This window comes from Alosa pseudoharengus, unplaced genomic scaffold, assembly GCF_046254945.1.
Source record: "Alosa pseudoharengus isolate Yale_2024_CS ecotype anadromous, Long Island Sound unplaced genomic scaffold, YU_APseudo_1.1 YU_APseudo_1.1_scf_20, whole genome shotgun sequence".
Taxonomy (NCBI): domain Eukaryota; kingdom Metazoa; phylum Chordata; class Actinopteri; order Clupeiformes; family Clupeidae; genus Alosa; species Alosa pseudoharengus.
Window position 1 is genome coordinate 25,854,501 of NW_027468664.1, and position 26,096 is coordinate 25,880,596.

The following is a 26,096-nucleotide window of genomic DNA, read 5'->3' on the forward strand; positions in this document are numbered from 1 at the left end:
CACACACACACTGCACTGTCTGTATTCCTGTAGGTCAGTGGTCGCAAACTCCACACACACACACACACACACACTGCACTGTCTGTATTCCTGTAGGTCAGTGGTCGCAAACTCCCCCCCCCCACACACACACTGCACTGTCTGTATTCCTGTAGGTCAGTGGTCTCAAACTCTCTCACACACACTCACACACACACACACACACACACACACACACACCACTGTCTGTATTCCTGTAGGTCAGTGGTCTCAAACACACACACACACACACACACACACAGCACTGTCTGTATTCCTGTAGGTCAGTGGTCCCAAACTCTCACCATTTTGGAAATTCTGGTGTGTGATATTCCATATTCTATGTAGTTTTATTCGAGTTTTATTGGTAAATGTTTGGGATGATAAAACTGATGTACAAAGTGATTCCATGCCTCCTTGAAAAAAGTATTTTGAGTATTTTCAAAATACCAAAATACAGTAGTTGTTTTTATACATTACGACTACAGTGTTTTGTAGTTTATGTTGATACATTTAAAAATACGGTATTTGTATTTTATTTTAAAATAGGCTACATCCTGATGTATTTTTGGCCATCCCTTTATGTACTGAAACACATAAACAAAATGCAATCAAGTAATCTTCGACAATGTAATAATCTGATTACATATATTTTTTCATGTAATCTGGTCTGATTATAGTTACTTATTTTTTTGTAATCTGATCATGTAATCCAGATTACTTGTAATCAGTTACAACCCAAACCTGTCTGTCACTCATTAGTTTCTCCAGTTGTCATGTCATGCCCGTGCTGCACATTATTTTTACAGACAGCGTAACTGCAGCAAACCCACCCAGTTGCCCATTCTCACTCTGTGTGTAGTGTTTTCACATAGGAAATGGGATGGAACACAGCAACGCAGCAGTTACCAAGGTAACAGAAACAAAAGAATAGAATAGCTAACATGACAGCCTCTGTCCAAACGTACTGACATGTGCTGCATGTCACTGATAGTATTGATCTCTGTTGAGCTGGTATTGATAAATACATAATATGTAAGTGTGTGTGTGTGTGTGTGTGTGTGTGTGTGTGTGTGTGTTTGTGTATCAGTGAGTGAGCGAGTGAAAGTTTGCATCTGTCTGTGTCTGTGTGTGTGTGTGTGTGTGTGTGTGTGTGTGTGTGTGTGTGTGTGTGTGTGTGTGTGTGTGTACATGTTCTCACCTCTGCGTATGCTCCCTATCAAGTGTGTGGAGACGTTCTTGTTGTGGATGCGGCCCGTGGTCAGGTGAAGAATAACATCCCTGGAGGGGTTCTCTCTGCCAGGACACACAGGTAGCTCAATCAAGACACACATGGTAGAATCAACACACACATGGTTAAATTAAAAAAGAGATTGACATGGACATATGGACGAGGTTATAGAGGTCAGCATATCCAGTCTGGCAGCTTGTGTCATAGTGTGTGTGCGTGTGGGAATATAGTGTGTGTGGGTATATTGTGTGTGTGCGTGTGTGTGTGTGTGTAGGTATACAGTGTGTGTGTGTGTGTGGGGGGGGGGGGGGGGTTGGTATACAGTGTGAGTGTGTGTGTGTGTGTGTGTGTGTGTGTGTGTGTTCCTCTCCTCACCCTGTAGGGGGCGCTGTAGTCTCCTCCTCCCCGGTCCCTGGTGCCCCCTCCTGGGTCCAGGAGCACAGCAGTATGGCGTAGCCACAGCCTGGCTGGGAGACCATCAGCTCAGGCAGGCCCTCTGGACCAGGAGTCACCGACAGACTATCCACCTGTCAGGGAGAATGGACCGAAAATGGACAGAAAACTAAGAATTTCACCTGAGAGGCCAGACGTTTACTTGGGTACCATTTAAATAGCTGACACTTTTATCCAAAGTTACTAACTGTAAGGCAAGGATCACATCAGCCAGCGGCAAGTGGCAGCGGCAAATGTAACGCAACGCTCAGACCATAATAAGTTTTATCTCGTTCCTAAGCAACACAAACGGTTTGTCAATTGAATACTATCACGTTGCATTTTGCGCGTTGCGCTCAGCTTGTTCAATGCTAGCGTTACACCAGCGTTGCCACCGTTCCGCTGCCGAAACATAGAAACCTGCCGCTTGCCGCTGGCTAATGTGATCCCCGCCTAAGGGACAGTCTCCCCTAAGTGCCTTTCTCAAGGAATCAATGGACGGAGTCAGGATTCGAGCCCATAACCTTTGTTGACTAGTGCATGCTAGCCAAGTTCCTTAGCCACTACGACTACACTACCACCATACTGCTATATATTAGGACAGACTTTCTGGGCTTTGGTTCACTGAGAAGCTATTCTCATATCAACCAAACAAAATATGTCAGCAAGACAACACTGAAGAAACATACAAGGGCTGAACGAACAGTGTCAACCTGTCAACAAGTCAAGAGTTCAGGCTGTGATGGGAGACATTTATGGGGAGGCCCTAATGAAATATGGACAGGGGTATAAGTATAAGTAAGTATATATACTCTTTTGATCCCGTGAGGGAAATTTGGTCTCTGCATTTATCCCAATCCGTGAATTAGTGAAACACACTCAGCACACAGTTATCACACAGTGAGGTGAAGCACACACTAACCCCGACGCAGTGAGCTGCCTGCTACAGCGGCGCTCGGGGAGCAGTGAGGGGTTAGGTGCCTTGCTCAAGGGCACTTCAGCTGGTCTTACTGGTCGGGGTTCGAACCGGCAACCCTCCGGTTACAAGTCCGAAGCGCTAACCAGTAGGCCACGGCTGCCCAGAAACCACTGCTGAGCCTTCTGGAGGAGCCTGCTTGATAACCCCAGTGAAATGCTCTCAAAGGCTGCAATGTTGGTGATGTTTTTTAGTACACAAAAGGTTTTGTTTTGTTGGTTATTTTGTTTTTGCCTATTAATTGGCCTCTGAGGGAAATCCCCTACCTATAGAACTAGGAAATTACTGCAATTTCCCGACTATAAACCAAAGTTTAAACAACATATCATTTTGCTAAATTTCTTCAGCTTTGAGGTTAATACACAGCTCTGGGAACATTTTTCTGATGTCATCCTACAGTTGCTGAGTGACATTCGAATGAGTTGACCGTAATTATTCAAATTTACAGTGGTCTCTTCATTTTGAATATGACTGTCAACTCATTCGAATAACACTCAGCACCGTAGGATGAAATCAGAGGATGTCTGAGCAGTGGTCTCAATTATTTCTAGAGCTATGTACATATATGAAATGTCCCCAAGGGGTGCTTGCGTGGTGCTGCTACCTGTCCCTCCAGAAGCCACTTCTTGAGGAGTACCAGCTGGCCAGAGCTCAGGTCCGAGGAGTCGGACGGCTCTTCCCAGCGGAACGCTCGGACCACGCGGTCAGTGTAGCCCACCACCAGCTCACAGCGACCATCTCCATCTGATACACACACACACATACATACACATACACACACACACACACACACACACACACACACACACACACACACACACACACACACACAGCAGCTGTGTCTACTGAGTGGGCTAAGCACTAACAGATTGGAACACTGAAACTTTATGAAGTTGAATGCATACACACACAATCAATTGCTATAAGGCTATAATCTGTATGAATTCTCCACCCACCCTAAGTCACTGTAATACCTATATATCTGCCATATAAAGAATGATGCCAAGTGAAATTTGACACACACACACACACACCCTTGCTATTGGTTCCCTCACTTTCGCTAAACCACACACACATAGACGCAAATAGTGGGAGGCTATACGTACTCTCCACCGTCTATAAAGCACTGTAGGTAGGCTACATCTGCTATGTAAAGAACAATACCAACTCAAACTTGACAGACTGACAGACAGACAGACAGACAGACACACAGACACACACACACGTTTGGGCCCCCACCGTCGACTTCAAGGCAGCGCTGCTGGCGCTAGGGTCAGGGAAGGCAACGCTGCCTTGAAGTCAACGCTGGGGGACCATCACCATCAAAAACACCATCAAGTCACATACACACACAGACACACACCGATGTCGCTGATGAGGATGACTTTGGTGTTGGCGGGGATGTGCTGGGTGAAGCAGGGCTTGTGCTCATCCCAGAAGAGTGCTTCGTGCTGGCTGGCGGAGTCACTCCCCTTCCCCCCCACCGCCGTCAGGTCAAAGGCATGGAACCAGCCCTCCGCCCCCACAGCCACCACAAAGTTCTAAGGGGGGTGGGTGAGTAGAAAGAGAGAGAGAGAGGAAATGAGGGAGAGAGGGAGGGAACAAGAAAGGGGGAGTAGAGGGGGGGGGAGGAGTGAGGGGGAGAGAGAGGAAGTGAGGGAGAGGAGAAGAGGGGTGAAAAAATAGGAAGAGAATGTGACATGGTTAAGAGATGGCAAGATACATGACTTGATATAAATAAATAAAATCAAATAAAGTGAATAGTTTAGTTAATTCAGTTCCAGTTTATTGGTGTTGAAGAGAGGGAGATTGTGCTGTGTGAATATGTACGCTTCCCCAACTTGCAGGAATGTAAGTCAAACACATGACATTTACACCTAACACCAAAACTGAGATTTGAAAAGAATTATATTTCTGTCTCCAATTCATTCATTTATCTATCTGGCAGTAGGCCTACACCAATTCTAGATACTCACTTTGCCTTTATTGCAGATGTCTCCTACTCCCACACACGTTAACTGTGGAGGAAGAAATGTTGTTCATCATATATATATATATATATATATATATATATATATATATATATATATATATATATATATATATATATATATATATATATATATATATATATATATATATATATATATATATATATATATATATATATATATATATATATATATATATGACAGGCTATTCTTCAGCTTATACTTCAACTGACCATGCCCACGCACGACCGCGTTACCCAGGGTTTGGAGTCATCATTTTTGTACACAAATAGCTTCCCACTGGTGTCGCCCACCACGAGTTCATTCAGCTACAGGGATAAAAAAGGCACAAGAGAGAGGGGTAAGCATTTGAGTCTACCGAATAATTGTTGCTTATCCTTGGCAAAGCCGAGTAGACCGTCAGTAGCCTAGGTGAGGTGACAGTCATGTTACTCCTGAAATAGCACTCTGCATTATCACTTAAGTGTCGATGCTGAATCATACAGCGTGAAGTGTCCTTCAGAAAAGTAGTGCAGGGTGTAGGCTAGAGCCCAATCTTGTGTTCATGAAGAGTAGCCTATGTTGCACTAAAATCACCAATACATATGTGAATAAAATATAAGGATGACATTTTAACCTATTTGGGGTGTGTTCAAATGTTGACATAGGCTACAGAAGTGATCAATGTGGTTCAACAAATAGGCTTAACATCAGACTGTTTTATTACAGACAACAATTTAAGGAACTCAATGGCCCCTCAGTGACCAATATATCGTTTACCGAGTCGTTGTCGGCGTCTCCAAGGCATATTGCATGAGGAAACAGAGATCCTGTGAAGTCCAAACTAACCCGCTGAACATAACTCAAGGATCGCATTATTATACGAAGAGCTGTTGTTGCTGGTTCTGCTGGTCTGCTGGTGGTGGGGGTTTGTTAGTCACTGACTGATCAGCTGATGATAGTCAATACTATAGCCAGTTTTCTTCAACACAGATCTAACGTTACAGCGATATTTGCGTTCGTGTGCATCATGGACAACTTCGAACGTTACCTTAAAAAAACAATGTCTATTCACATGACACACATACTAATCTAGTCAAAATGTAAATACGCTGCGTGTGCCCACAGGAGTTACAGTAAGTGACATTTAAATGTCTACCATTCGTCAGTGTTTCAAAGTAAATGCCCAACATTGGTTACCAAACAAAGCAGCGCCAGAGCCCGTCTACGGAGAGCCTTGCCACTCCGTATTAAGTCCCATTGTACCGAATTTTGGTTGCAGTTCCACCAGAGTTCCACTGGGGGCGATCGCCATGAGTGCAGAATGAATGGGAGTCAATGGAGCTAGACGGCTAAATTTGCCTCTTTCACCTGATTGTCGTTGACAAATCTCAGATTTGATTGTAGTTTGTATAACTTCAACATGGGTTATAGGTCAAAAGTTGAATGAACGAGTACTTATGTCCTTTTGATTTCTTACAGGTTGGGTCGTTGTTGCCCATAACACGCTAGCATTGTGCTAATGAATGACGTCATTGACACGTTTGAAAGGCTTTTTAGAACAATTAAGTGACGTTAAAAAATATAATACTCAACCAAGTGTATTTTCTTTGCCTCCCCTTTCGAAAACAATATTCAAATTACTTGGAAAAAAATTATATCCCGAGAAAAGTGGATTTTGAGGGGTACAGCTCCATAGACCTCCATGCATTCTGCACTCGTGGACGAGCGCCCTCATGTGGAACCACAGAAGGAACTGCAACCAGTTCAGAACAGTTTAGAAACCGGAAGTTTTCCGAGAGTGGCAGTTCTCCCCTTATTAGACATTCTCTGGCAGCGCATAACTTATTATATATATTTTTTTATTTTGACGATTTCCACCCTCATTTCCGTTTGTTTGTGCTTGGCGTCGTTGTAGTCACGCACCATTGTACTTCCTTTGTGGTGGTTGAGACGGGCCGTAGCCCTATGTCGCCCTCTGTGAACTTGGAGGGGTACTACGTTCTTCAGATGATGGATGCTTTACTAAAGCCATAGTCCGATTAAGGCTATCCTATGTGTGGCAAATTTATGAAACGGACGTATTTGTATGAAAGAAAACGGAATGTGGCTATAGGTCTTTATTTTACAGACAGCAACGTATTACACCATTGAGGGAGAGTGTACGTCCTCAAAAAAGTCTGTAGTCTACAAAACACTCCTGTTTGTAGGTTTTTTTCTATTTTTTTCTGGATTTATTAATGAAATATCCCAAATCATGAAGAGACATGGTAGACCACACTCCTTTATTTATTTACCCCCCCCCCCCCTTTTTTTTTTTTACAACCGGCCATTGATCAGGCTATAATGAATATGGCAAATGATCATAATGCAGTGAACACACAATTAATTTCTCTGATATTTTCTCAGAAGTCTTGCCACAGCTTAAATAGGCTAAATTGGATAGATAGCAAAAATGAAAGAAAGAAAGAAAGAAAGAAAACCTTAATGACAGATGACGGGAAGTGACTGTAAGGGGAGAAAAATAAGGAAGAGAGAGAGGTGAGATCTGGTCCAGTCCCACGCAACACGTCATAGGCTGCAAGAAGCAATAGTACAGTACACGAGGGCTCATTAAGACCTCCGGAATGAACCCATAGGCTACTCACTTTTACTGTGGACATTGCATGATAGCCCACTTTAAGGCAGACATGGGATACCTGCTGTAGACTTTAGACTTTAGAGAACAAGTGTATTCAGAACTGTGTTTGAACACCTTCACTGATAGCCTATGCCTGTAGTCTATGATGGAAGGAACGGGCTTCCTACCAGCACTTTTGGTAATTTCCTCCTCAGGCACTTTCCTAATTAATTACGTTATAGCAATCATAAACGGACACATCGATGTCATCTTCCCCTATATCAGGTAAGTCTATATCGTAGAGTTATCTGCACTGCTGTTACAGGAAGAAGTGTGTGAATGCGCTAAGCAGTTACTGTTTCGAGTTTATGTGTGCGCCTAAGTTGTGCGCTATGACAACCATTTGTTGATTTTTTACATTTTTTATTACTTAAGCAGTGAAACAAAGAATATGCCATCCACTGACCGATAGCCTACTTGCTTTTATTTCATGGTTGAACTATCGAAATCCAAATACCACCAAAGTTCAAATCAGTTTCGTTTTCTCCTCAAGCTATTCTTTCCCATTGTCATTGCGCAATTCCAGCTGTGATTGGCTATGGGTCGTGTGAGGACGCACGGCACAGTTCACCATGGGGTAGACCAACATCGTATAGTAGTCTGTATTTTAATGAGTTTTCACTTTCAGAAAATGCAGTGAGGAAAATTGTTTTAGCCCCACAACTTGTTATAGGGAGCCACTGTCAAGCCAAAGTTGGACTTTGGGTTAATACGTTGGACAGCCATTAGTAATTTAACTTGACTGAAACACTTAAACTGTTAAACGTTATTAAGAAGACGAGGCACGAAGAGCATGTATCATGAACATGTCAACGAAACCTAGGCCATCTCAGCAGCTCTTGGGTTGTAAATGTGTTAACCACAAGGCTGTTGCATGCTCAACAGTAGGCTATTAGAGATAGGACAAGATCTTCTTTCCATTTTGATCAAGGGCCAACATAATATGAGAATTTATTTTCTCGTTGCAATTTGTAAAGCTTATATTGCACCTGTACCTGTAGTTAATCCTGTTTTGTAAACAATTGGCAAAGCAAAGGTCATCAGAGAACGCTCTCGATATACAGCTGAACTTGAGTCATATTTTTACTCTCTTTCATTCATCTCCCCACTGACAGCCCAGCTGTGGAGTGAGCTGGCATGGGCCAAAACGTCTCTTAGAAGCTTTTCAAGACAGGATCAAAAACAAAAAGAGAACAAAAAAAAAAACATGGTTGCAAATGAAATGCAAATGATCACTTGGTTCCCCGAAGGTCAGACCTCAAATTGTGGCATCTTCCTGCATGTCTGTTAATTGTAATAGACCCAACTGTTTCTTTCTGGTAGGCTACAGTCACCAAGTGTAAATGGAAGATTTAAAAGACTACCAAGAAACATGCACGTTTATGTATTTTGGAAATATGTCAGGAGATGAAATGGAAAGAGGAATTATAGGCCTCAAGACGAAAACAAAAGCAAAGGAGGGAAGGAGGGAACTAAGAAGGAACTAAGACAGAGCAGAACTTAGCTCTTAATGGCTAATGACACTGTTAGCTTCTCTAAGCAGGTGAGACAGAACAAGGAAATGAAACAAGATCATGGTTACCCCTTTTACAACGTGTAATGCTGTCAAGCCACTCGTGATCCCGTGGCTCAGTTTGTTAACACTGCTAGTGAACTCTGAGCTCACTGTGGGTGGTATATTATTTTATTCCCCTGCTGTACACACAGAGACCCATGGCTATTGGCCATTAGGCACTGTTTAACTCTGCACTCTAGTTAATTGGAAACAATGACATAGACCCACACATGGCAATGTTGGGGGGAATGCAAGGAGCTTCCTTTTTGCCATTTCTTTTGGTAGTGTGTTCAAGTAGTGCTTGTACAATTAACTACATTATTGCTGTATTACGGGGAGATGTTGTGGCCATCTGGCCCTATATAAGGTAAGCCTCCCATATAGCAATAATTTGCACATGCAGTATGTTTTGACAATGAAGTGTAATGATGTGCTGTATGTAAACAATCACAAAGGGAAATCACTGGATTTTGATGTTGATCAGTTTTGTTTATCAGTCAAAGTCTTTTGATCTACATTGTTGTTCTTGGCAGGGTCCTCAGTCTCAGCTCTGCTGAAAGGCACAGTGTGTAATGTCGCATTGATATTGCTAAAAAGTGAACTTATCCAAGATTGAAAGTTGTAATAGAATGATGAATTATATGATATTACATAGTATTGAATTAATATCAGCTCAATTAAATTAATGTTAAATACTAATAATTATATGATATATATTAATCTAGGTAAGTTCTTGGTTCTTTGCTTAATTTCCCCCTAATTGTTTTCTCGAAATGTAAACAAAAGCAAAGTGGCAATGAACGGTATGGTTAGTCTGCATTAGGGGTGTAAATCGGAGTCTTCATGACGATTCGATACAATATCGATTTCTTAAGCCAATGATTCGATTATTTTCGATACTTCAGAATTCCCCACGATACGATTCGATACGATTCAATACTCAATATTTTCACATGATATCTATGAAGTTTCAAATAAATCAACAAAAGTTCGGAATGTAGGAGCAGGTATCTAAAGCCTTCGTTATACAGCCTCATGTCTTTGCATATAAAAAAAAAAACCCACCCGCAGCTTAGGAGTAGGTAGTGCGCTTACATCGGAGCCATAGACAGAAAAAGAAAGGTCGGAGCTGATGCTGAAAATAGATAGGCAAACAAACAGGCGGCAAAATAAACACATTAATCGATACTCTTGCGGACGAATCGATGCATTGAATTGCCGGCTGCATAATCGATGCATCGATACGAATCGATTAATATTTACACCCCTAGTCTGCATATAAAAAGACTAGATGGATGTCACTTCCAAGATGGATAGCAAGCTGATGAAGTGATCAGTCATGTGTTGATAGTGAACACTGGCCATATACCCAAAACACCACTGTCTCATTTGCTTTGTTTATTAAACACATTATTCAATCGGCTATCTATTTTGCCTCCTAACTTTCTTTAACTGCTGATTACTTGTTCAATTAAATATTGATTTCTTTTCAGTGACACGGGGACAACTCCTCCAGAAAGCTGTATATTTGGACTCATGACGTCCATAACAGCCATGGCAGGTAGGAACAATCATTTAAAATGTGTGCAGTTATTTTCTTTATATTTTGCACTTGCTTTCGTTCACATAACAGCTGTTTCTCTCCCCAGCAACATACAGTGTATTACATTTTATCAATGCGGGTGTGCAGGAAGGTCACCCGGGTTTAACCCGGGGTCGAATCATGAACCTGCCACTGCGAGTCGGTGTTGTTTTGGATAAAAACGTCTGCTACATACCATTCAAATTTAACTTTAACTTTAATGTGTTTTCCCCAGGCCATGCTATAGTTGAGCTACTCAAATCCTAGGGCCCATACATTTACCGTGTGGACAAAACAGGTCATTTGAGGACGTAATATTGAGTGTAGGGAAACATTAATCAAAATGTGTTCACCATTTTGTAGATCCAACAGCTAATCAATTAATCAGGAAAATAATCAACAGATTAATCAACAAAAATAATAGTTAGTTGCAGTCCTAGCATGTCATTTTGGCACTGTCATGCAACGGACATTTGGCTGAGTTGTTCGCTCAGTCTATCATAATTTCACTTCCTTTTCTTCTGAACAAAACCCTCTTGTGAATAATCCCCACAGAGAACGTGGATGCGCGGAAACTATCTGCGAGCCTGTTGGTGGTTTCAGCTGTGGAAAAAAAACTGCAGCAGAATTGAAACCAAAATTCCCATTTTTCATTGTTAAATCATGTAGTGCCAAAGTTCACCCTTTTCTTTCATTTTCAGATTTGTAGTATTTCATTCTCAGATATGTGAAGTAACAAAAACAAATGACATTGGATGTACTGTGTTCCAGGTGTGGCTACTATGTACGCCAGGTATAAATTCATTGAACGGTTGATTGAGAGGACAGGAGGGGTGCGTCCAGTGCTTAATAAGATTGCTCTTGGGATCGGACTGCTCTCGTGTTTAGGAATGAATATAGTCGCCACTTTTCAGGTACAGTGACAGTAACTCCTCTTCCGTTCCTCTTCATGTCAATAAAAAAACATGCATCTGGCTCCTTGTCTGACACGGTCTCTGCTCTTTCTCTGTCTTAGGAGACAGTCGTGCTGCCTGTCCATGACTTCGGGGCTTTGCTGTTCTTCCTGAGCGGAGTAGTTTACATCGTCCTCCAGACGTGGATATCGTACCAGGCCTATCCCTATGGGTCGTCCAAGGCCATGTGCAGGACTCGTGCCCTCATCTCCTCCATCGCTGTAGTGGCTCTCTTTCCAAGTATCCTTTTTAGGCTTTAGATGGCCACTGGATTCTGATGATGTCATCCCAAAATGCGAACAATGCCTTGCTGTCTCTCTCTCTTTCTTTCTCTCTCTCCCTCTCCCTCTCTCTCTCCTTCTCTCTCTCCCTCCCTCTCTCCCTCCTTCTCTCTCTCCCTCCCTCTCTCCCTCTCTCTCTTCCTTCTCTCTCTCTCTCTTCCTTTCTCACTCTCTCTACCTATGTTTTTAACTACAGTATTAACAGATCTGTCCAATGGCTGCTCCGTTTTTTTTTCCTTCTTTTTGTCCTGCCTCCTAACAATCATATAAGTTGTTTCCCTGCAAAAAAAAGCACAAATTCTGCCATCTTTGCCCATATAAGGAGATTTGGGGTACCATTGTTGCCCATATAAGGATATGTGGAACTCCTTATATGGGCAAAGATGGCAGCTTTGGGGCCTTTTTGTAGGTGAACTTCAGAGGTCCATTTCCGCCCCAACAGCTTTTAAAGGGTTAGCTGCCATTCATTATCTGAACACAGTTTTACACTGGGCAATGGGTGCTGTGGAGCTCCTGTCATCAGAGTCACTTGTCTGATACATTTAAATTTCAAATGTAAGTGACATAACTTGGCCTGCGACCCTCCACTCAAATTTAGGCACCTCTGATTGAGACTAAGGAGTCTCAGCGTATTTTGCCAACAGTTCAAGCTGTAATTAATAAAAGATAGATAGATGGATCAGAATTTAACACTGGTCGCATGATTTGTTTATTAAGTTTCACTTCAGCGGAGAGGTCTTGTCCATTTCAGAGTCCCCGACTTGATGTAGCTTCCCGCTACCTATATTGCTGCCGTACTCAGAGGCCCAGAGAGTAAGGCGAGGATCACATCAGCCAGCGGCAAACGTAACGCAACGCCCAGACCATAATAAGTTTTGTCTCGTTCCTAAGCAACACAAACGGTGGCTAATGTGATCCCCGCCTAAGACTTTCATTTGGGCTCTAAAGCGCTAGTCTCTGTGTTTGCACAGTCCTCATAAAATGCCATGCAAGTTAATCATAATGATGATTACACAGAACTATAACTAAATGCATACTATAACTAAATGAATGTGCCAATTACAGTTTTTCTGACTTGCTTTTGGTGCATTTCTCACATTATCAATAACATTTGCACAACAGTAAGTGCAATTTTCAAAACAATTTGTGCAAACTGTACCATGCAGGATTACCTGCAAAAGCACATAACTTTCCGAAAATGCTTAGTCAATGTTTCAAAAGCAGACATGCCAAATAGCCATATCATAATATATATCATATTTACTATACTTTTACAGTATATTGTTTGCACTGCAGTTTGTTGCCAGACCATGTTATTCATGGTTTTACAGGGACAGTGCAATAGAAATGTAAAAATATATAAACTCAGATTAGTTCAACACTTTTGCATGTAAGGACCCAAGCAGTGAACCAGTGCCTACATTTTTTGGGGGCTGGACTATTCAACAGAAACCTGCATAATCTGACTGATAAGCCATTCATCTGAAAACAGCCGATAATTGTATACGAGCACTGGCCTGGATGTGCGAACACATTTGCTGTTTTTTTAAGTAAGCTAATGATACATTTATCTTATGATGTGCACAAGTGACTAAGTGAAATGGGCATTCAGCTAGTAGTTTTGAGAATTTCACTTCTGATCTGAGAAATACACCAAAATGACTAAGAAAAACCCTAACCCTTACCTGAGGTGAAATTGATGTCTAGTGTACTTTGAGAATTTCACTTCTGGTCTGAGAAATACATCAAAATGACTAAGAAAAACCCTAACCCTTACCTGAGGTGAAATTGCTGTCTAGTGTACTTTGAGAATTTCACTTCTGGTCTGAGAAATACACCAAAATGACTGAGAAAAACCCTAACCCTTACCTGAGGTGAAATTGATGTCTAGTGTACTTTGAGAATTTCACTTCTGGTCTGAGAAATACACCAAAATGACTGAGAAAAACCCTAACCCTTACCTGAGGTGAAATTGCTGTCTAGTGTACTTTGAGAATTTCACTTCTGGTCTGAGAAATACACCAAAATGACTGAGAAAAACCCTAACCCTTACCTGAGGTGAAATTGATGTCTAGTGTACTTTGAGAATTTCACTTCTGGTCTGAGAAATACACCAAAATGACTGAGAAAAACCCTAACCCTTACCTGAGGTGAAATTGCTGTCTAGTGTACTACTTTATTTAGTTGTTGTTTGTCGTTTTCCTGAAATATTCCCTAAAGCGGTCATCTGTGCTATTTTCGTGGGAAGCTCCGAACTCCGCTGGAAAGGAGATGAACCGGTATGGTATAAAACAGCTACTTCATTTTGCTGTAGCACACACACACACACACACACACACACACACACACACACACTCACACTCATACTCTCTCATTTTGCTGTAGCACACAGCACACAGCTTCAGTGAAATTATTTTTTTTCTCATTTTGTTTGAGAATTATGGCCTCCATCTTTGTTGTTGTTGTTGTTATTTTTATCACACACACACTCTCCCACATTCACCCATTCACACACACACACACACACTCACACACACACACACTCACACTCTCTTACATACACCCATTCACACACACACACACACATACACCAATGGCGGAGGCTGGGTGTGACATAACAGCAGCAGCTACTTCATTTTCCCGTAGCTCACAGCTGTAGTTTCAGTGAAAGGATTTTCCCTCACGTGGTGTGCAGAGAAATTGTAGCATCTGACTGATATAAAGAGGAAATATGTTGCCTTCAAGCTAATACTGGCGTTCCTCTTGTTTTTGTTTTGTTTTTGTTTTTGTTTCTTATAACAGAATTTTGGATTATGGCTGTTGTTATTATTGTTGCTTCTCATTTTGTTTGTTTGTTTTGATTCTTATAACAGAATTATGGCCTCTTGTTGTTCTTGTTACTTGTCATTGTGTTTGTTTTTGTGTTTCTATGACAGAATTATGGCCTCCATCTTGCCAGTGCAGTGTGTGAATGGATGGTGGCCTTCAGCTTCGTCTTCTTCTTTTTTACCTACATCAGAGAGTTCACGGTGAGTTCAGGGTCAATGTCACAGCAAATGTCAGAGATAAAGAAAATAGGGGAGGAAAGAAGATAGGAAAGAAAAAGAAAGAAAGAGACAAACGAAAGGGAAGACAGAATGAAAGAAAGAAAAGATTGTTTAAGTGGGAGATTGAGTGCTGCCGTATCAAACATTCCATCTCCAATATGGCACACTGTTCATGAAGGTATATGGAGAACTGGGAAATTACACACCGACAGTTAGAGATCAAGTCAGCACAAGTTGGGCAACCGGAACCAGCTGTAGTGGCCAAAGGATTGCACAATGACCTACCAGACTGTTTTACATCCATCATCCATTGAAAAGCTACTGGCGAAAGAAAGCTCTACTTTCACCACTGTAATAGTCCTTAGATGCAATACAGTCACTAATATTTAAGTGATATAGGATATATTGTTGTTGTTGTTGTTGTGTAAACACCACTAATGTTTATTATTTGCACTTCTTGTGTTTTCTACAGCGCTTTACCATGACTGTGAAAGCTGAATTGGTGGAGCAGAATTAAATCAATCATCCTCTGTATATAGTGTTTTTATACAGATTTTTTTTTTTAATCTACATATTTTAGGTATCTTTGTAAACTTTTGTACTTTGTATGCAGAACTCTCAAAACTCTCCAAAGTGTTATAAATTCATGAATATCTTTGGGATTTTTTCTAGTTTTGTATAATATTCTCAATATTGTTCGACAGTGCTAAGTATTTATTTGTATAGTGTATAGCACAATGGCCACTCAAAGCATTCCACACAGGCATAGCGAAAAATAAACATAAACATAAACATAAACATAACAACATAAACACTCCACATGAAGTCCATGGGCTTTGGCCAGTGATGATTCTCCTGGCGTGAAGAACCAGGCACATGACATGGTGCTCTTGAACAGACTAGGCCGTCCGTAGAGCTCCGGTAGCAGCACAGGGCAGCTGTCCTGAATGGTGTCACAGACAATGGGAACTGACAGGATATTTGTCATATCATTGTATTATATCTACTCTACTGTAACTCTGTACCTGTGAGCCGAGATACGGAGACAGGTATATGAGAATGGATCGATGCATTATATTTTTATATATATTCTCTGTTTTTTATGGTTGAAAGTTACTGTGTTTGTGTTCAAACCACTGAAATTGATTATGTAACCTCATTATGTCACATGACAATGTAACTGACCGTTAAAGCACAAGATGACCGCAAGCCTTTATGCAACGTGGACATGGCCATGGAGAAATAAAAGTACATGATCATCCTACATGCTGTGTGTACAATTTTTCAATTACCTCAACCCATTTCCTGAGGAAATGTATAGTTCAGACAGGAAACTCTCAAAATAAGTTTAAGATTTATATTGATGTAAGTACTACTGTAGATCTGTTTAAGATGCTGCTGCTGCACCAACCGAGTGGTGCCACTGCGTTATTGCTGTATGAAGAATACAACAAAATGAACAGACATTACAGTTTTTCTCGATTGCTTTTACCTGCTTAAGTAAACTGGAACCCACTTGGTCTTCATGACTACTTTCTTTGCACAGCAGAAGTCATCTCTTGCGAATGTGTTCACACATTTTCATTGGGTTCACACATTTCTCACACCCTTTTGCAAAACAGTTAACACAGGTGTCATTCAAAAGCCCTAAACTCTATTGGTTTTCCCATGCTAAACAAAAGGAAAACATCTTTTCACAGGTGGTATAGATTCCATGCATAAGTCTGAATCTCTGATACACCTCTGTGAAACTCCTTTGCACAATTCTTCAATCAGCAATCATTTATTATACATAAGAGATGTCTGTTCTGTGTTGCTATTTGCAAGTATGGATCTAATGCACATTTGACAAAGTATTGTATTGCCTATTTGGTGGAGAAAACCGTACAAAAGGTCTTTACTGTAGGTTTATTTCGATGAAAGTTGTAGTTCAAGGAAATTTACAGTATCTTGCTAGGTGTTTTGCTGTATGTCTTACATGTCAATGACAGTTACATCTTGGGAGGAATGAATACATTATTTTTTTATTCAGTACATTTTGTCTTTTCACAGTTTTTTTCTGATACCAGAAAAATGAGAAAGTAATGGAACAGACAGCAAAAATTCTCATTTTGAGAACTAGATTTTGCATTTTGTTGTCAAGTGTGTAATGATTGATTAAAGACTGTTTTTGAATTGGCAACAAGTTGTAGTGTTTGAAGGCAAGATTTGCTTTTGCTGCATGTTTTAAGTGTTTTGAGAGAGTAACAGCCTTTTGCAAGCAAAATGTGTCATTTTGTCCAGAGTGCTTTTGTTCAGACACGGGTGTTAACTGTTTTGAGAATGTGATGTCAGAGTTGACACAGGTATCAAAACGATCGAGAAAAACTGTAAAATGAAAGAATGCAAGACCCCCTTATCCCAAGCAGCTCTAGACAGGTGGAGCTGATGAGGGGGAGGGAGCAATGCTGTCATGTGGTACAGGATCTGTGTGAGTCTACCTGCAGACTGTGGAAATGCAAACAAACGCTGCGTTTTGGGCTTATTTGTAGAGTAATTTAGTGCACTAGTGAACCCAAGTCTATATAGCCTTATAGCCATACAGTAGCCTTTAACCCTAGCCCATGGCTAGGGCAACTGTTCCTTGATAAAAACAAAGAAAGAAAAGAGCAGTTGGGTGACAGCAGACTGCTATCTTGGGATATGTGTGTGTGTGGTGTGTGTGTGAATGGGTGAGACATGAAATTGTACAACACTTTGAGTGCTCAGAGGAGTAGAAAATCGTGCCATTTAACTGCAGTCCATTTACCACTTACTGCAGTCCACTTCAAACACTGACCATGCTGCTTGAATTTTAGCGCCATGAATGGAATTAGTCACCAAACACCAGCAATGAGAAAGACTAGACAGAATGCACGTGTCATACGCATGAAAGATGTGATTGAAAATGATTGTGTTATCGGCTCATTCATTCATTCTCTAACACTCTCTCTCACCTCAAGCTGGTGTGTGGTGAGTGCTCTGGCGCATAATGGCTGCCGTGCAACACCCAGGTGGGTGCTACACATTGATGGTGGTTAGGTTAAGTGAGGTTCCCCTTTCACTGTAGAAAACTTTGGGTGCCTTGATGATAAAGCGCTTTATAAATGCAAGTTGTTGTTGTTGTTGTCACACTGAGGCACAGTGGAGGTGAGGCGTCAGATCTGGAGACACTTTATTACATTCCCAGTTCCCTACTGCAACAAAAGCCTTCTGTTTTTACATATAAACCACACGGAAGACACATATACATGTTCTTGTAAACTGACCGCAAGATTGCTACTTTGACATGTAAAGCCAGTGGAGAAAATCTGAAGTGAAACTAAAATTCTTGTCTGGAGAACACAGCAGCCTATGTCATATGCTTCACAAGTTCATCTTTACTATTTTTTATACAGACCCAAAAACGAACTGATATTTCTTCCCACACACACTGTATTTAGTCACTATCATATTAATCCTAGCAAACCTTTTTAAATAATAATGAAAATAAAATCTGTTTAGTCTCTGTTTAGTTTCTGTTCTTGCTTTGTCATAGAGCAGTCGTTACTGTTCTCATTCTAGGAGGCAGTTTTTGAAGTTATCCATCTTTTGTGCAAAATGCTGAATATTCCTGTCTGTCATAGAGTGATTATTTCTGAAGAGAGAGAGAGAGATAGAGAGAGAGAGAGTCACAGTCTGTGTTGGCACAGTGCACATGGCATTTATCTGTGCACTGAATACATGTGTATTTTGTATTGTTTGTTATACTGAACTCTAGCTTTGCATCCCGGTGACAACCAACCAACTAAAACTAGTACCTGAAACGCAAACTGCATTTCGTTGTACTCGAACCACTGAAACTGACTATGTATCTTCTTGTCACATGAAAAGTGTCCACTATAATCATAAAGTGAAGTCACCACTAAATCACAAGCTGACAACATCCCACTTCCTGCACAGAGGAGGTGGACATTGGGAAATAAAAACACATGATTATACCACATGTAGGCTAGTGTGTCCAATTGCACAACTTTGGAATGTCCTCTTGACCCATTACCTTTTTTGTGCCACAGCACACTTTTGACACTTAAAATGTCCCACGGCACACTAACATACTGTGTGAAAAAAAAATAAACATACCATAACCTAAAATTTCAAATAATACAGATATGGCCTTATTATGGCTTCTATGCAAGACCTGCTCAATAAAACAAGCACCCTCTGTTTCATTTGTGACTATATCTAATTTACTGTAATTGTTGTTATGAACTGGATATGTGATGAATCTGTGAATACTGGATATGGGACCCCTGTTGTACAATGCCTGCATACCACAAATAGTGCAATCATACAATCAATGAGAGCATGTGGTTATAAATTCTTTGATGCAACAGTTGCTTTTCTGGACCAGTGAGTGACATTTGGGTAATTTTCTGCGGCACACCTGATGATCTCTCACGGCACACTAGTGTGCCCCGGCACAGTGGTTGAAAAACACTGCATTACCCTATGTGAAGAGGAAGTGTAGTTTAGGTAAACTCTTCCTTACTGTAAACATAGGGGTTGACATGTGAAACCTTTACAGGGCTCCATTGTTACAAACATGGAAAGGAAATTATGCTTTGCATTTACATTTGTAGACATGTAGACCAATGTTTGTATTGTATTGTTTGCATTGTTGCTCATTGTAAGCATAGCAGTGTAGTGTAAACAAAGAATATTTTTAAATAAGTGTTTTTATGTTTCTTAGCAACTGTCTTCTTGTCCAAAGCTACGTAAAAATTACATTAGCAGTAAAATTAATAGTTTAAAGTAACGTCAAATAAATGTCAAAAAATAACAATAATAATGGCAAAGATAATAGCAAGTCTTAAAATTAGCAATAACTTTAACAGATAAAAAAACATGACTCGGTAAATACAAAGTATGTATTTTGAAGAAAAGAATACATGTATTTTAAAAGAATGAATGAATTTGAAAGGAAAATATTAAAAGTACTGAATGCTAGTTCTCCTTCTAGTCTGCACCAGGCTTACCGGTATGGGCAGCCGTTCCTCTGAAAGATTGTCACACTGACACTGCAATGCTGACAGTGCAGAACTGGGGATCAACATCCTGCCATATCCAACTAATTGCTTTTTACAGTCCCCTAGTGGTCCACTCTGTGTATGCCATGAAAACAACCTCAGTGGCCGTAGTCCTAGCTGGCTCCATTGATGAGAAATATAGTGGCTTGGACTGTGTAATAATAATCAATACCAATCGCCACAGTGCCCCAGAACCATGAATCCTGAACCTTATCGATAGCATTAGGATTGCACTAATTTATGCAAATGTGGCAGAGCAGGCTACAAAAAAGTGTCACCCTTTTTGGCCCTTCCAAAAAAAAACGGAAAAAAAAAAAAAAACAGACACAATGTCACAAATGATCTCAGAATTCATGTCTGTATACTTTTAATCAATCACAAATCAGTTAGTCAGACAAACAAAACAAAAAAAAAAACTTTAACAGGCAAAGTTATGGACTGTTCATCCACCATGTGACTGTTTGCCTCGCGAGATGATACAATCTTAAGTGCAAATCTGAATGAACCGTTACTCTCCACAGATCAGTGGCATCCACTGAATAGACAATCTCAAAGTGTCCATGAAGAAACAAGCACTGGACTACGTCGATGACGGAGGAATGGTTTCTCATGACAACATTCGCTAGGACACAATCTACTCCATACCACAGGCGTTAGCGGTCTGTACAGGTTTCTCCCTCTCTTTCTCACACAAACATGCACACACACACACACACATTCATTCTCTCCCTCACACACCATGAAACACACAAACTAAATACACATACATACGCATGCATGCAGACACAGACACACACTCACACACACTCATTTATTCACACACATATACACACACACAAATTGTGTGCATTATGTCTGAGTAAACTGAGGCAGCAACACTTCCAAGCAGTCTGTTTTACAGGCAGCGAATTGTAATCGCAAAAATATAGCCTCGCCTCCATAATATTTAAAGGGGGGGGGGGGGGGGTCAGAGAGATACCAAGGATTGTGCTGGTGCCCCCCCCCCCTTCACTCACTCACAGAATTAGCTGTATCAAAGAGGCTCCTTCTGAAGCACACACGATACACATCTTTTAAGACAGACTTAGAAAAAAATAAAGATTAAAACATAATGGCAAAATGAAAGCAGCAGGTTTAAAATGTAATTCTAGAGATGTGCAGACTAGCTGTTAGTCATCTTAAAAGGGAGAATCCTTCAAGACTAATGTCTTTTTTTGAGGCAGATTATAATGTGTTTTTTTGTTTTGTTTTGTCTAAGCCATACATACGTGTGTATGTGTATTACAATTCAGCCTGACTTTCTAGCAAATGCCCTTATTGTTTTAGAAAACCGATATGAAAAGGCCAATGCACTTCTCAAGGTATCAAGTATAACGTACACAATAAACAAAGCTACATAATATAAAGTGGGGCTGATGATTTGTAGAGGAGAGTGTAGATTGCCAGCATAACCTATCATATTTTCAAGACTCATTTACATAGACCCAAGTTGTGTCCCTTAGTGTAGATAATATACTGAAAGGGAGTTAGCTTCAACGGAAGGCTGAGGGGAGGTGGTTTCACTGAGACAGCTTGATGGTGATAGGCTGAAGAGGTCAGTCGCTGAAAGATGATTCGCTGCCTGAGCTGTCATCATCTTGCTCTTCCACTGTTTTTTTGTTGTCCCCATCGGGTACTGGGGCATTGGGTGTGCTGAGTAGGGAGAAAGGTCAAAAGGTCATTGGGTGTGCTGAGTAGGGAGAAAGGTCAAAAGGTTATTGGGTGTGCTGAGTAAGGAGAACGGTCAAAAGGTCATTGGGTGTGCTGAGTAGGGAGAAAGGTCAAAAGGTCATTGGGTGTTCTGAGTAACGAGAAAAGTCAAAAGGTCATTGGGAGTGCTGAGTAAGGAGAAAGGTCAAAAGGTCATTGGGAGTGTTGCGTAAGGAGAAAGGTCAAAAGGTCATTGAAATAAGATGACATAAAGAAGGGGGAGATATTTAGTCTAGTTAGTGTCGTTACTCCAAAATTAGGTAAGGGATAATGGACGACACGGTGGTCTGTTCACAGAAGTTAATGCACGGTCGAGGTTGTAAAACGGCCCCGACACGAAGCGGAGGGCCGTTTAAACCTCGTAGTGCATTAACTTCTGTGAACAGACCACCGTGGAGTCCATTATCCCGCTTATTCCACTGTTGCCACTTGCGTTGTGTTCATTTCCTGTTTCAATTTAAACGTTTTAATCGCTTAAACTGTCTTCTTCCGACACATATCAACTAATTTCTCAACTCACAGGACAAACTGCCGTTACTAGTTCTAAATGGATGGTTGCTACGGCCAAAGGCCAGTCGTTAGTTCTATCTCTCCCGTTGTCAAGCGGGCGTATCCCAAGATTCTGATGAACTTTAGCTTTGAAACATCGCTATTTTACTTAGCCTGCTGTCATCCATCTAGCTAAAAGCCACCTCCGTCATATGCTACAATGTTGCAATGTTCTGAATGTCTGCATTTTACAGCTCGGATGCAACGTGACAGTTCATTTAAACTTCAAAACGAGTTCGGCGAATTAATATACAAGTGTGATACGGCCAAAAAAATGGATCTACTTCATAGGTGTGCAGATAACATACGGTTAATGGTCGTTCTAAATTACATATGACAATGGGAAATTCAACCAAGCAGTGGAATAATAAGAGATATCTATCACTCTGTTCATCCAAAAAAAACTCATATTCAGTGAAATGGAGGAACAAGAAAGAGAAAAAGAAAAGAGAGAGAAATGAGAAACAGAGGGAGACACAAAGACTACAAGGAAGGCAACAGTGTGTGTGTATGTGTGTGTGATGTCAGTGTTAACAACAACAAAAAACTCACTCAAGCAGATTGGGGTCCAGTCCTTCCAAAACCATCTTATTCTTTATGGCCATTACAGGAACACCCTGCGGAAGATAAAAGACAATCAAATACAAAAACACATGTGATACATAAACACAACTCAATCAATCAATCAATTTTTAGAGTGCAAAATTACCATGCATCATGGCTCATACTTCACAAAATGACAAATCAAATAATGCAGCAATACCGTAATTTTCCAACTATTAGCCGCGGCTTATACATTGATTTTGCTAAATTTCTTCAGCAATTAGGTTAATACACGGGGGCAGTTAATTATGGTAATAATAGGGTTTTGTGTTTTTAACTTGCATAAAACACTGTCCTGCGGCCTATACACAAAAATCTCGTCTAAAAATAATGTCCGCTGAAACAACTTGTGTGCTGGTTAACCACAGCAACAGGATGTGGACCACTGAAGGCATTTTGCTTTCTATACTCCTGATGCCTCATTTATGATAAATATTATCATACTTCGACTTCTGAATGCAAACAACACGGATGGACAAATGAAACTGACGTCTTCATTCATGCATGCAAAGGGAGTATAAACTAGGCTTAATACAGAGCACATACCACTTGAACCATTTTCAGGTAGCGTGCATAGCGTGGGTCCTTGGCCACGGTCATGGTGTTCGACTCCACACTCTCCACCTTCGGCTCAGCGGCCGGCTCTGGCGTTTGATGAAGAGGCTGTAGCAGACAAACAGCAACAACCTCTCTTGAGTTGCAAAGCATGTGAATACAATAACTCATAAAACAATAACTCATAAAACACCACATCTTCAGTAACGTGGCAATGTTCATCTGCACTACTTACTGAGATGATATAGTTTGGAGTTTCATACTGTGCAGTGTGCATGGATATATGTGTATGTATGTGTGTGTGTGTGTGTGAAAGAGAGAGGGGGGGGGGGGGCAGCATCATATATTTTGAATTTTATGTTGGAGAGGTTGCATTGAGCAGTTTTCATTCCGGTGTGTTTAGGCATTATTTAGCTGAAGCTCTTTTCCAGCAACTAATAATGGAGCCTATTTACTGGCTATTTACCTGGAGCAACTCAGGGTTAAGTGCCATGCTGCGACTTTCTAGCATTACACTTGGAGCTCCAAATCCACTAGACCACCACCGCCCATAATAATGGAATCTTTTATAGGTGATGATGAACCAGTCAGTGATTCCAACAATGAATAAATTAGACTGGAGTTGAATAAGGACGTTTCCAGACCTATAGTTTGGTTATTTGATCCGCAGCAGGTAATAAATTGGTACAATGTTGCAAACAAACTTTGGTCCGGTTCGGTTTCACACACATAATGCGGACCAAACTGCGTGGAAATTGAGCAGACAGCTCCCTCAGGTGTTTCTTCCGGCGATTCCGATGTAGGTTACACACTGGAGTGACAGTTTTGCGGGGCGATCTTGGCTCATTGTTTGCATTTGTGACTTTTTGCCAATTGTGGAGTTTGGAAACTAGTCGTGACTGCAGCTAGAAAATAATCTGATTTACTCAGCCGACCATACATGTATGAAACATTGTTTGTATCTCCTCACACATCCACATTTGTCCATGTTTCACGTTATTAGGACCAATCGTGCATGGCATTTATTTAGAAAGTGAATAGGAAATGAAATGTACCTAATTTTACCATGTACCTAATTTTACCAATGATCCAGTGATCTTAACTCCCATAATTCACTACAACTAGACCGTTGGACCTGATGGCTTTCTCACCAGCAGGACCGCACCAGAGTTCATTAGATGGTGCTGACCGAGACCACCTGTTTTTGAAGGTCTCGGACCGATCAATTTGGTGCGCACCTGAGTGTGATTGTTGCATTCCAACCAACACAAACAAAACGAAACAAGGGCTCAAACGCACTCGAGTTCGATTAAAACAAACTAAAGTCTGTCGGTGTGAAAACACCCTTAGACTCCTCTGTAAGGCACAATACAGGCCTTGGGAGACAGTTAAGGCCACTGGTTTGCGGTATGAAACTATCTGTCACTCATACTGTAGTTTCATGAAATGGGGAAGAATGGGGGGAGAATGACATAAGGCAGAAGTGATACTTGAGCGTGCGTTGCACGTTTACCTCTGCAGGTGCTGGTGGTGGAGCGGCAGGTGTGCCTGTGTGAACAGTGGCGGAGGCGGAGGTGGAGGGGGCCACTGGTCCGTTGGCTTCAGTAGCTGCCGGTCTCTCAGCCACTCCCTCCACCCTTACATCTTCCAGTCCAGGAATAGAGGACAGCTAAAACACACACACACACCCACACACACACACACACACAGAGACACAGAGAGAGAGAGAGAGAGAGAAAGAGAGAGAAGCACACACACGTCACTGTGTTCACATTGATTGATATATGTAATGCAAAGCAAAAGTCAAAGAAAGATGTCTGGTGGTTGTTTACCTTTGCTTCCAAAATGCTGAGAGTGGTTTCGATTTGCTGTATTCGTAGAGATATGGTGGCTAGTTTCTATTGGGTACAACAAAAACTTGTGTTAATTCTAAACAAGACTTGCACACTTCATTCGCCTGGGAGAACCAAAATGAAACTGTTAGCAAATTGAAGCGGTCTGGTGTCATCCAGGCTAACACTTCATTCTATTAGGAGTTTTTCATAATCTCACCTCCTCGCAAACCGTTGAAAATCGGTTTAGGAACCGAACGGTGTGAACGACGAACTGGTTCAAATAGGCAACAATTCTCCTTTGCTGTATAGCAGGAACCTGTTGACCAACCAATGCAACAAAAACTGTGAAAACAGTGCAAACACGATATAAGCAATACCCAAAAGCTATCCAGGGCAGCGACAGAGTCAAATTCAGAAACACCACACCTTCAAAAAGCTTTTTTTTTTTTTTTTTAAATATGTGCATTTACTTATATATACCAAGTAACCATACATGATTAAACCATTGGTACTTCTGGTACAGTAAACTGATTGCAATACAGATTACTATGCAGCAGCTGATAACTGACGTTAGCCACTAACGTTAAGCTAACCTTTGTCAAATCTACTCCAGAGCCAACTATGGGCAGTCCATCCTCGTCCATGTTTCGCTTTGCTCTTCCAGTTCTTTTTCCACGTTGCTATTCTTATCCACAATGTAATACTACGTTATCAACGGGTTAATATCAGCTATCATTTAGGTACAATTGCATTTCTTCTTACAGCAGCTTTCCTTTTTTTTTCAAGTTTAGTTTCATGTGACCACGGTGTGACACATCTAAAAAAATCCCTTTTGGGACTTCAAAATAAAGGATTGTATAATATTATTTCCATTAAGATAGAGTATGTTTCATGGGAAAATATGTAAATTCCTTTTATTTTAATGCTATTTCAAATATATTATGGTATCTACTTTAAAACATTTACTATCAT

The 26,096-nt window shown here is 40.9% G+C and overlaps 3 protein-coding genes across 3 annotated transcripts in view; 1 reads left to right on the top strand and 2 right to left on the bottom strand.

The window, feature by feature from the left end:
• Positions 1 to 5,761, bottom strand: part of itfg2 (integrin alpha FG-GAP repeat containing 2) — a 20,026-nt gene extending 14,265 nt beyond the window's left edge. The window contains exons 1-7 of the mRNA XM_076296956.1: positions 5,429 to 5,761; positions 4,882 to 4,977; positions 4,634 to 4,675; positions 4,021 to 4,198; positions 3,262 to 3,401; positions 1,625 to 1,776; positions 1,220 to 1,314 (exon numbers count right to left, since the gene is read on the bottom strand). Of these exons, the coding sequence (XP_076153071.1) occupies positions 1,220 to 1,314; positions 1,625 to 1,776; positions 3,262 to 3,401; positions 4,021 to 4,198; positions 4,634 to 4,675; positions 4,882 to 4,977; positions 5,429 to 5,524 (799 nt within the window). The 5' untranslated portion in view covers positions 5,525 to 5,761. The remainder of the gene's footprint in view (positions 1 to 1,219; positions 1,315 to 1,624; positions 1,777 to 3,261; positions 3,402 to 4,020; positions 4,199 to 4,633; positions 4,676 to 4,881; positions 4,978 to 5,428) is intronic.
• Positions 5,762 to 6,616: 855 nt separating this feature from the next.
• On the top strand, positions 6,617 to 16,010 carry dram1 (DNA-damage regulated autophagy modulator 1). Its single transcript, XM_076297203.1, has 8 exons — positions 6,617 to 6,628; positions 7,429 to 7,553; positions 10,377 to 10,444; positions 11,237 to 11,379; positions 11,481 to 11,658; positions 13,920 to 13,978; positions 14,636 to 14,728; positions 15,219 to 16,010. The coding sequence occupies exons 1-8, from the start codon at positions 6,617 to 6,619 to the stop codon at positions 15,261 to 15,263; spliced, it is 723 nt and encodes a 240-aa protein (XP_076153318.1). The 3' UTR covers positions 15,264 to 16,010.
• A 4,182-nt stretch (positions 16,011 to 20,192) lies between these two features.
• On the bottom strand, positions 20,193 to 25,916 carry washc3 (WASH complex subunit 3). Its single transcript, XM_076296957.1, has 7 exons — positions 25,718 to 25,916; positions 25,342 to 25,440; positions 25,122 to 25,187; positions 24,803 to 24,958; positions 23,281 to 23,397; positions 22,684 to 22,748; positions 20,193 to 21,525 (listed from the first exon to the last, which is right to left on the bottom strand). The coding sequence occupies exons 1-7, from the start codon at positions 25,766 to 25,768 to the stop codon at positions 21,429 to 21,431; spliced, it is 651 nt and encodes a 216-aa protein (XP_076153072.1). The 5' UTR covers positions 25,769 to 25,916; the 3' UTR covers positions 20,193 to 21,428.
• Between the last annotated feature and the right edge of the window lie 180 nt (positions 25,917 to 26,096).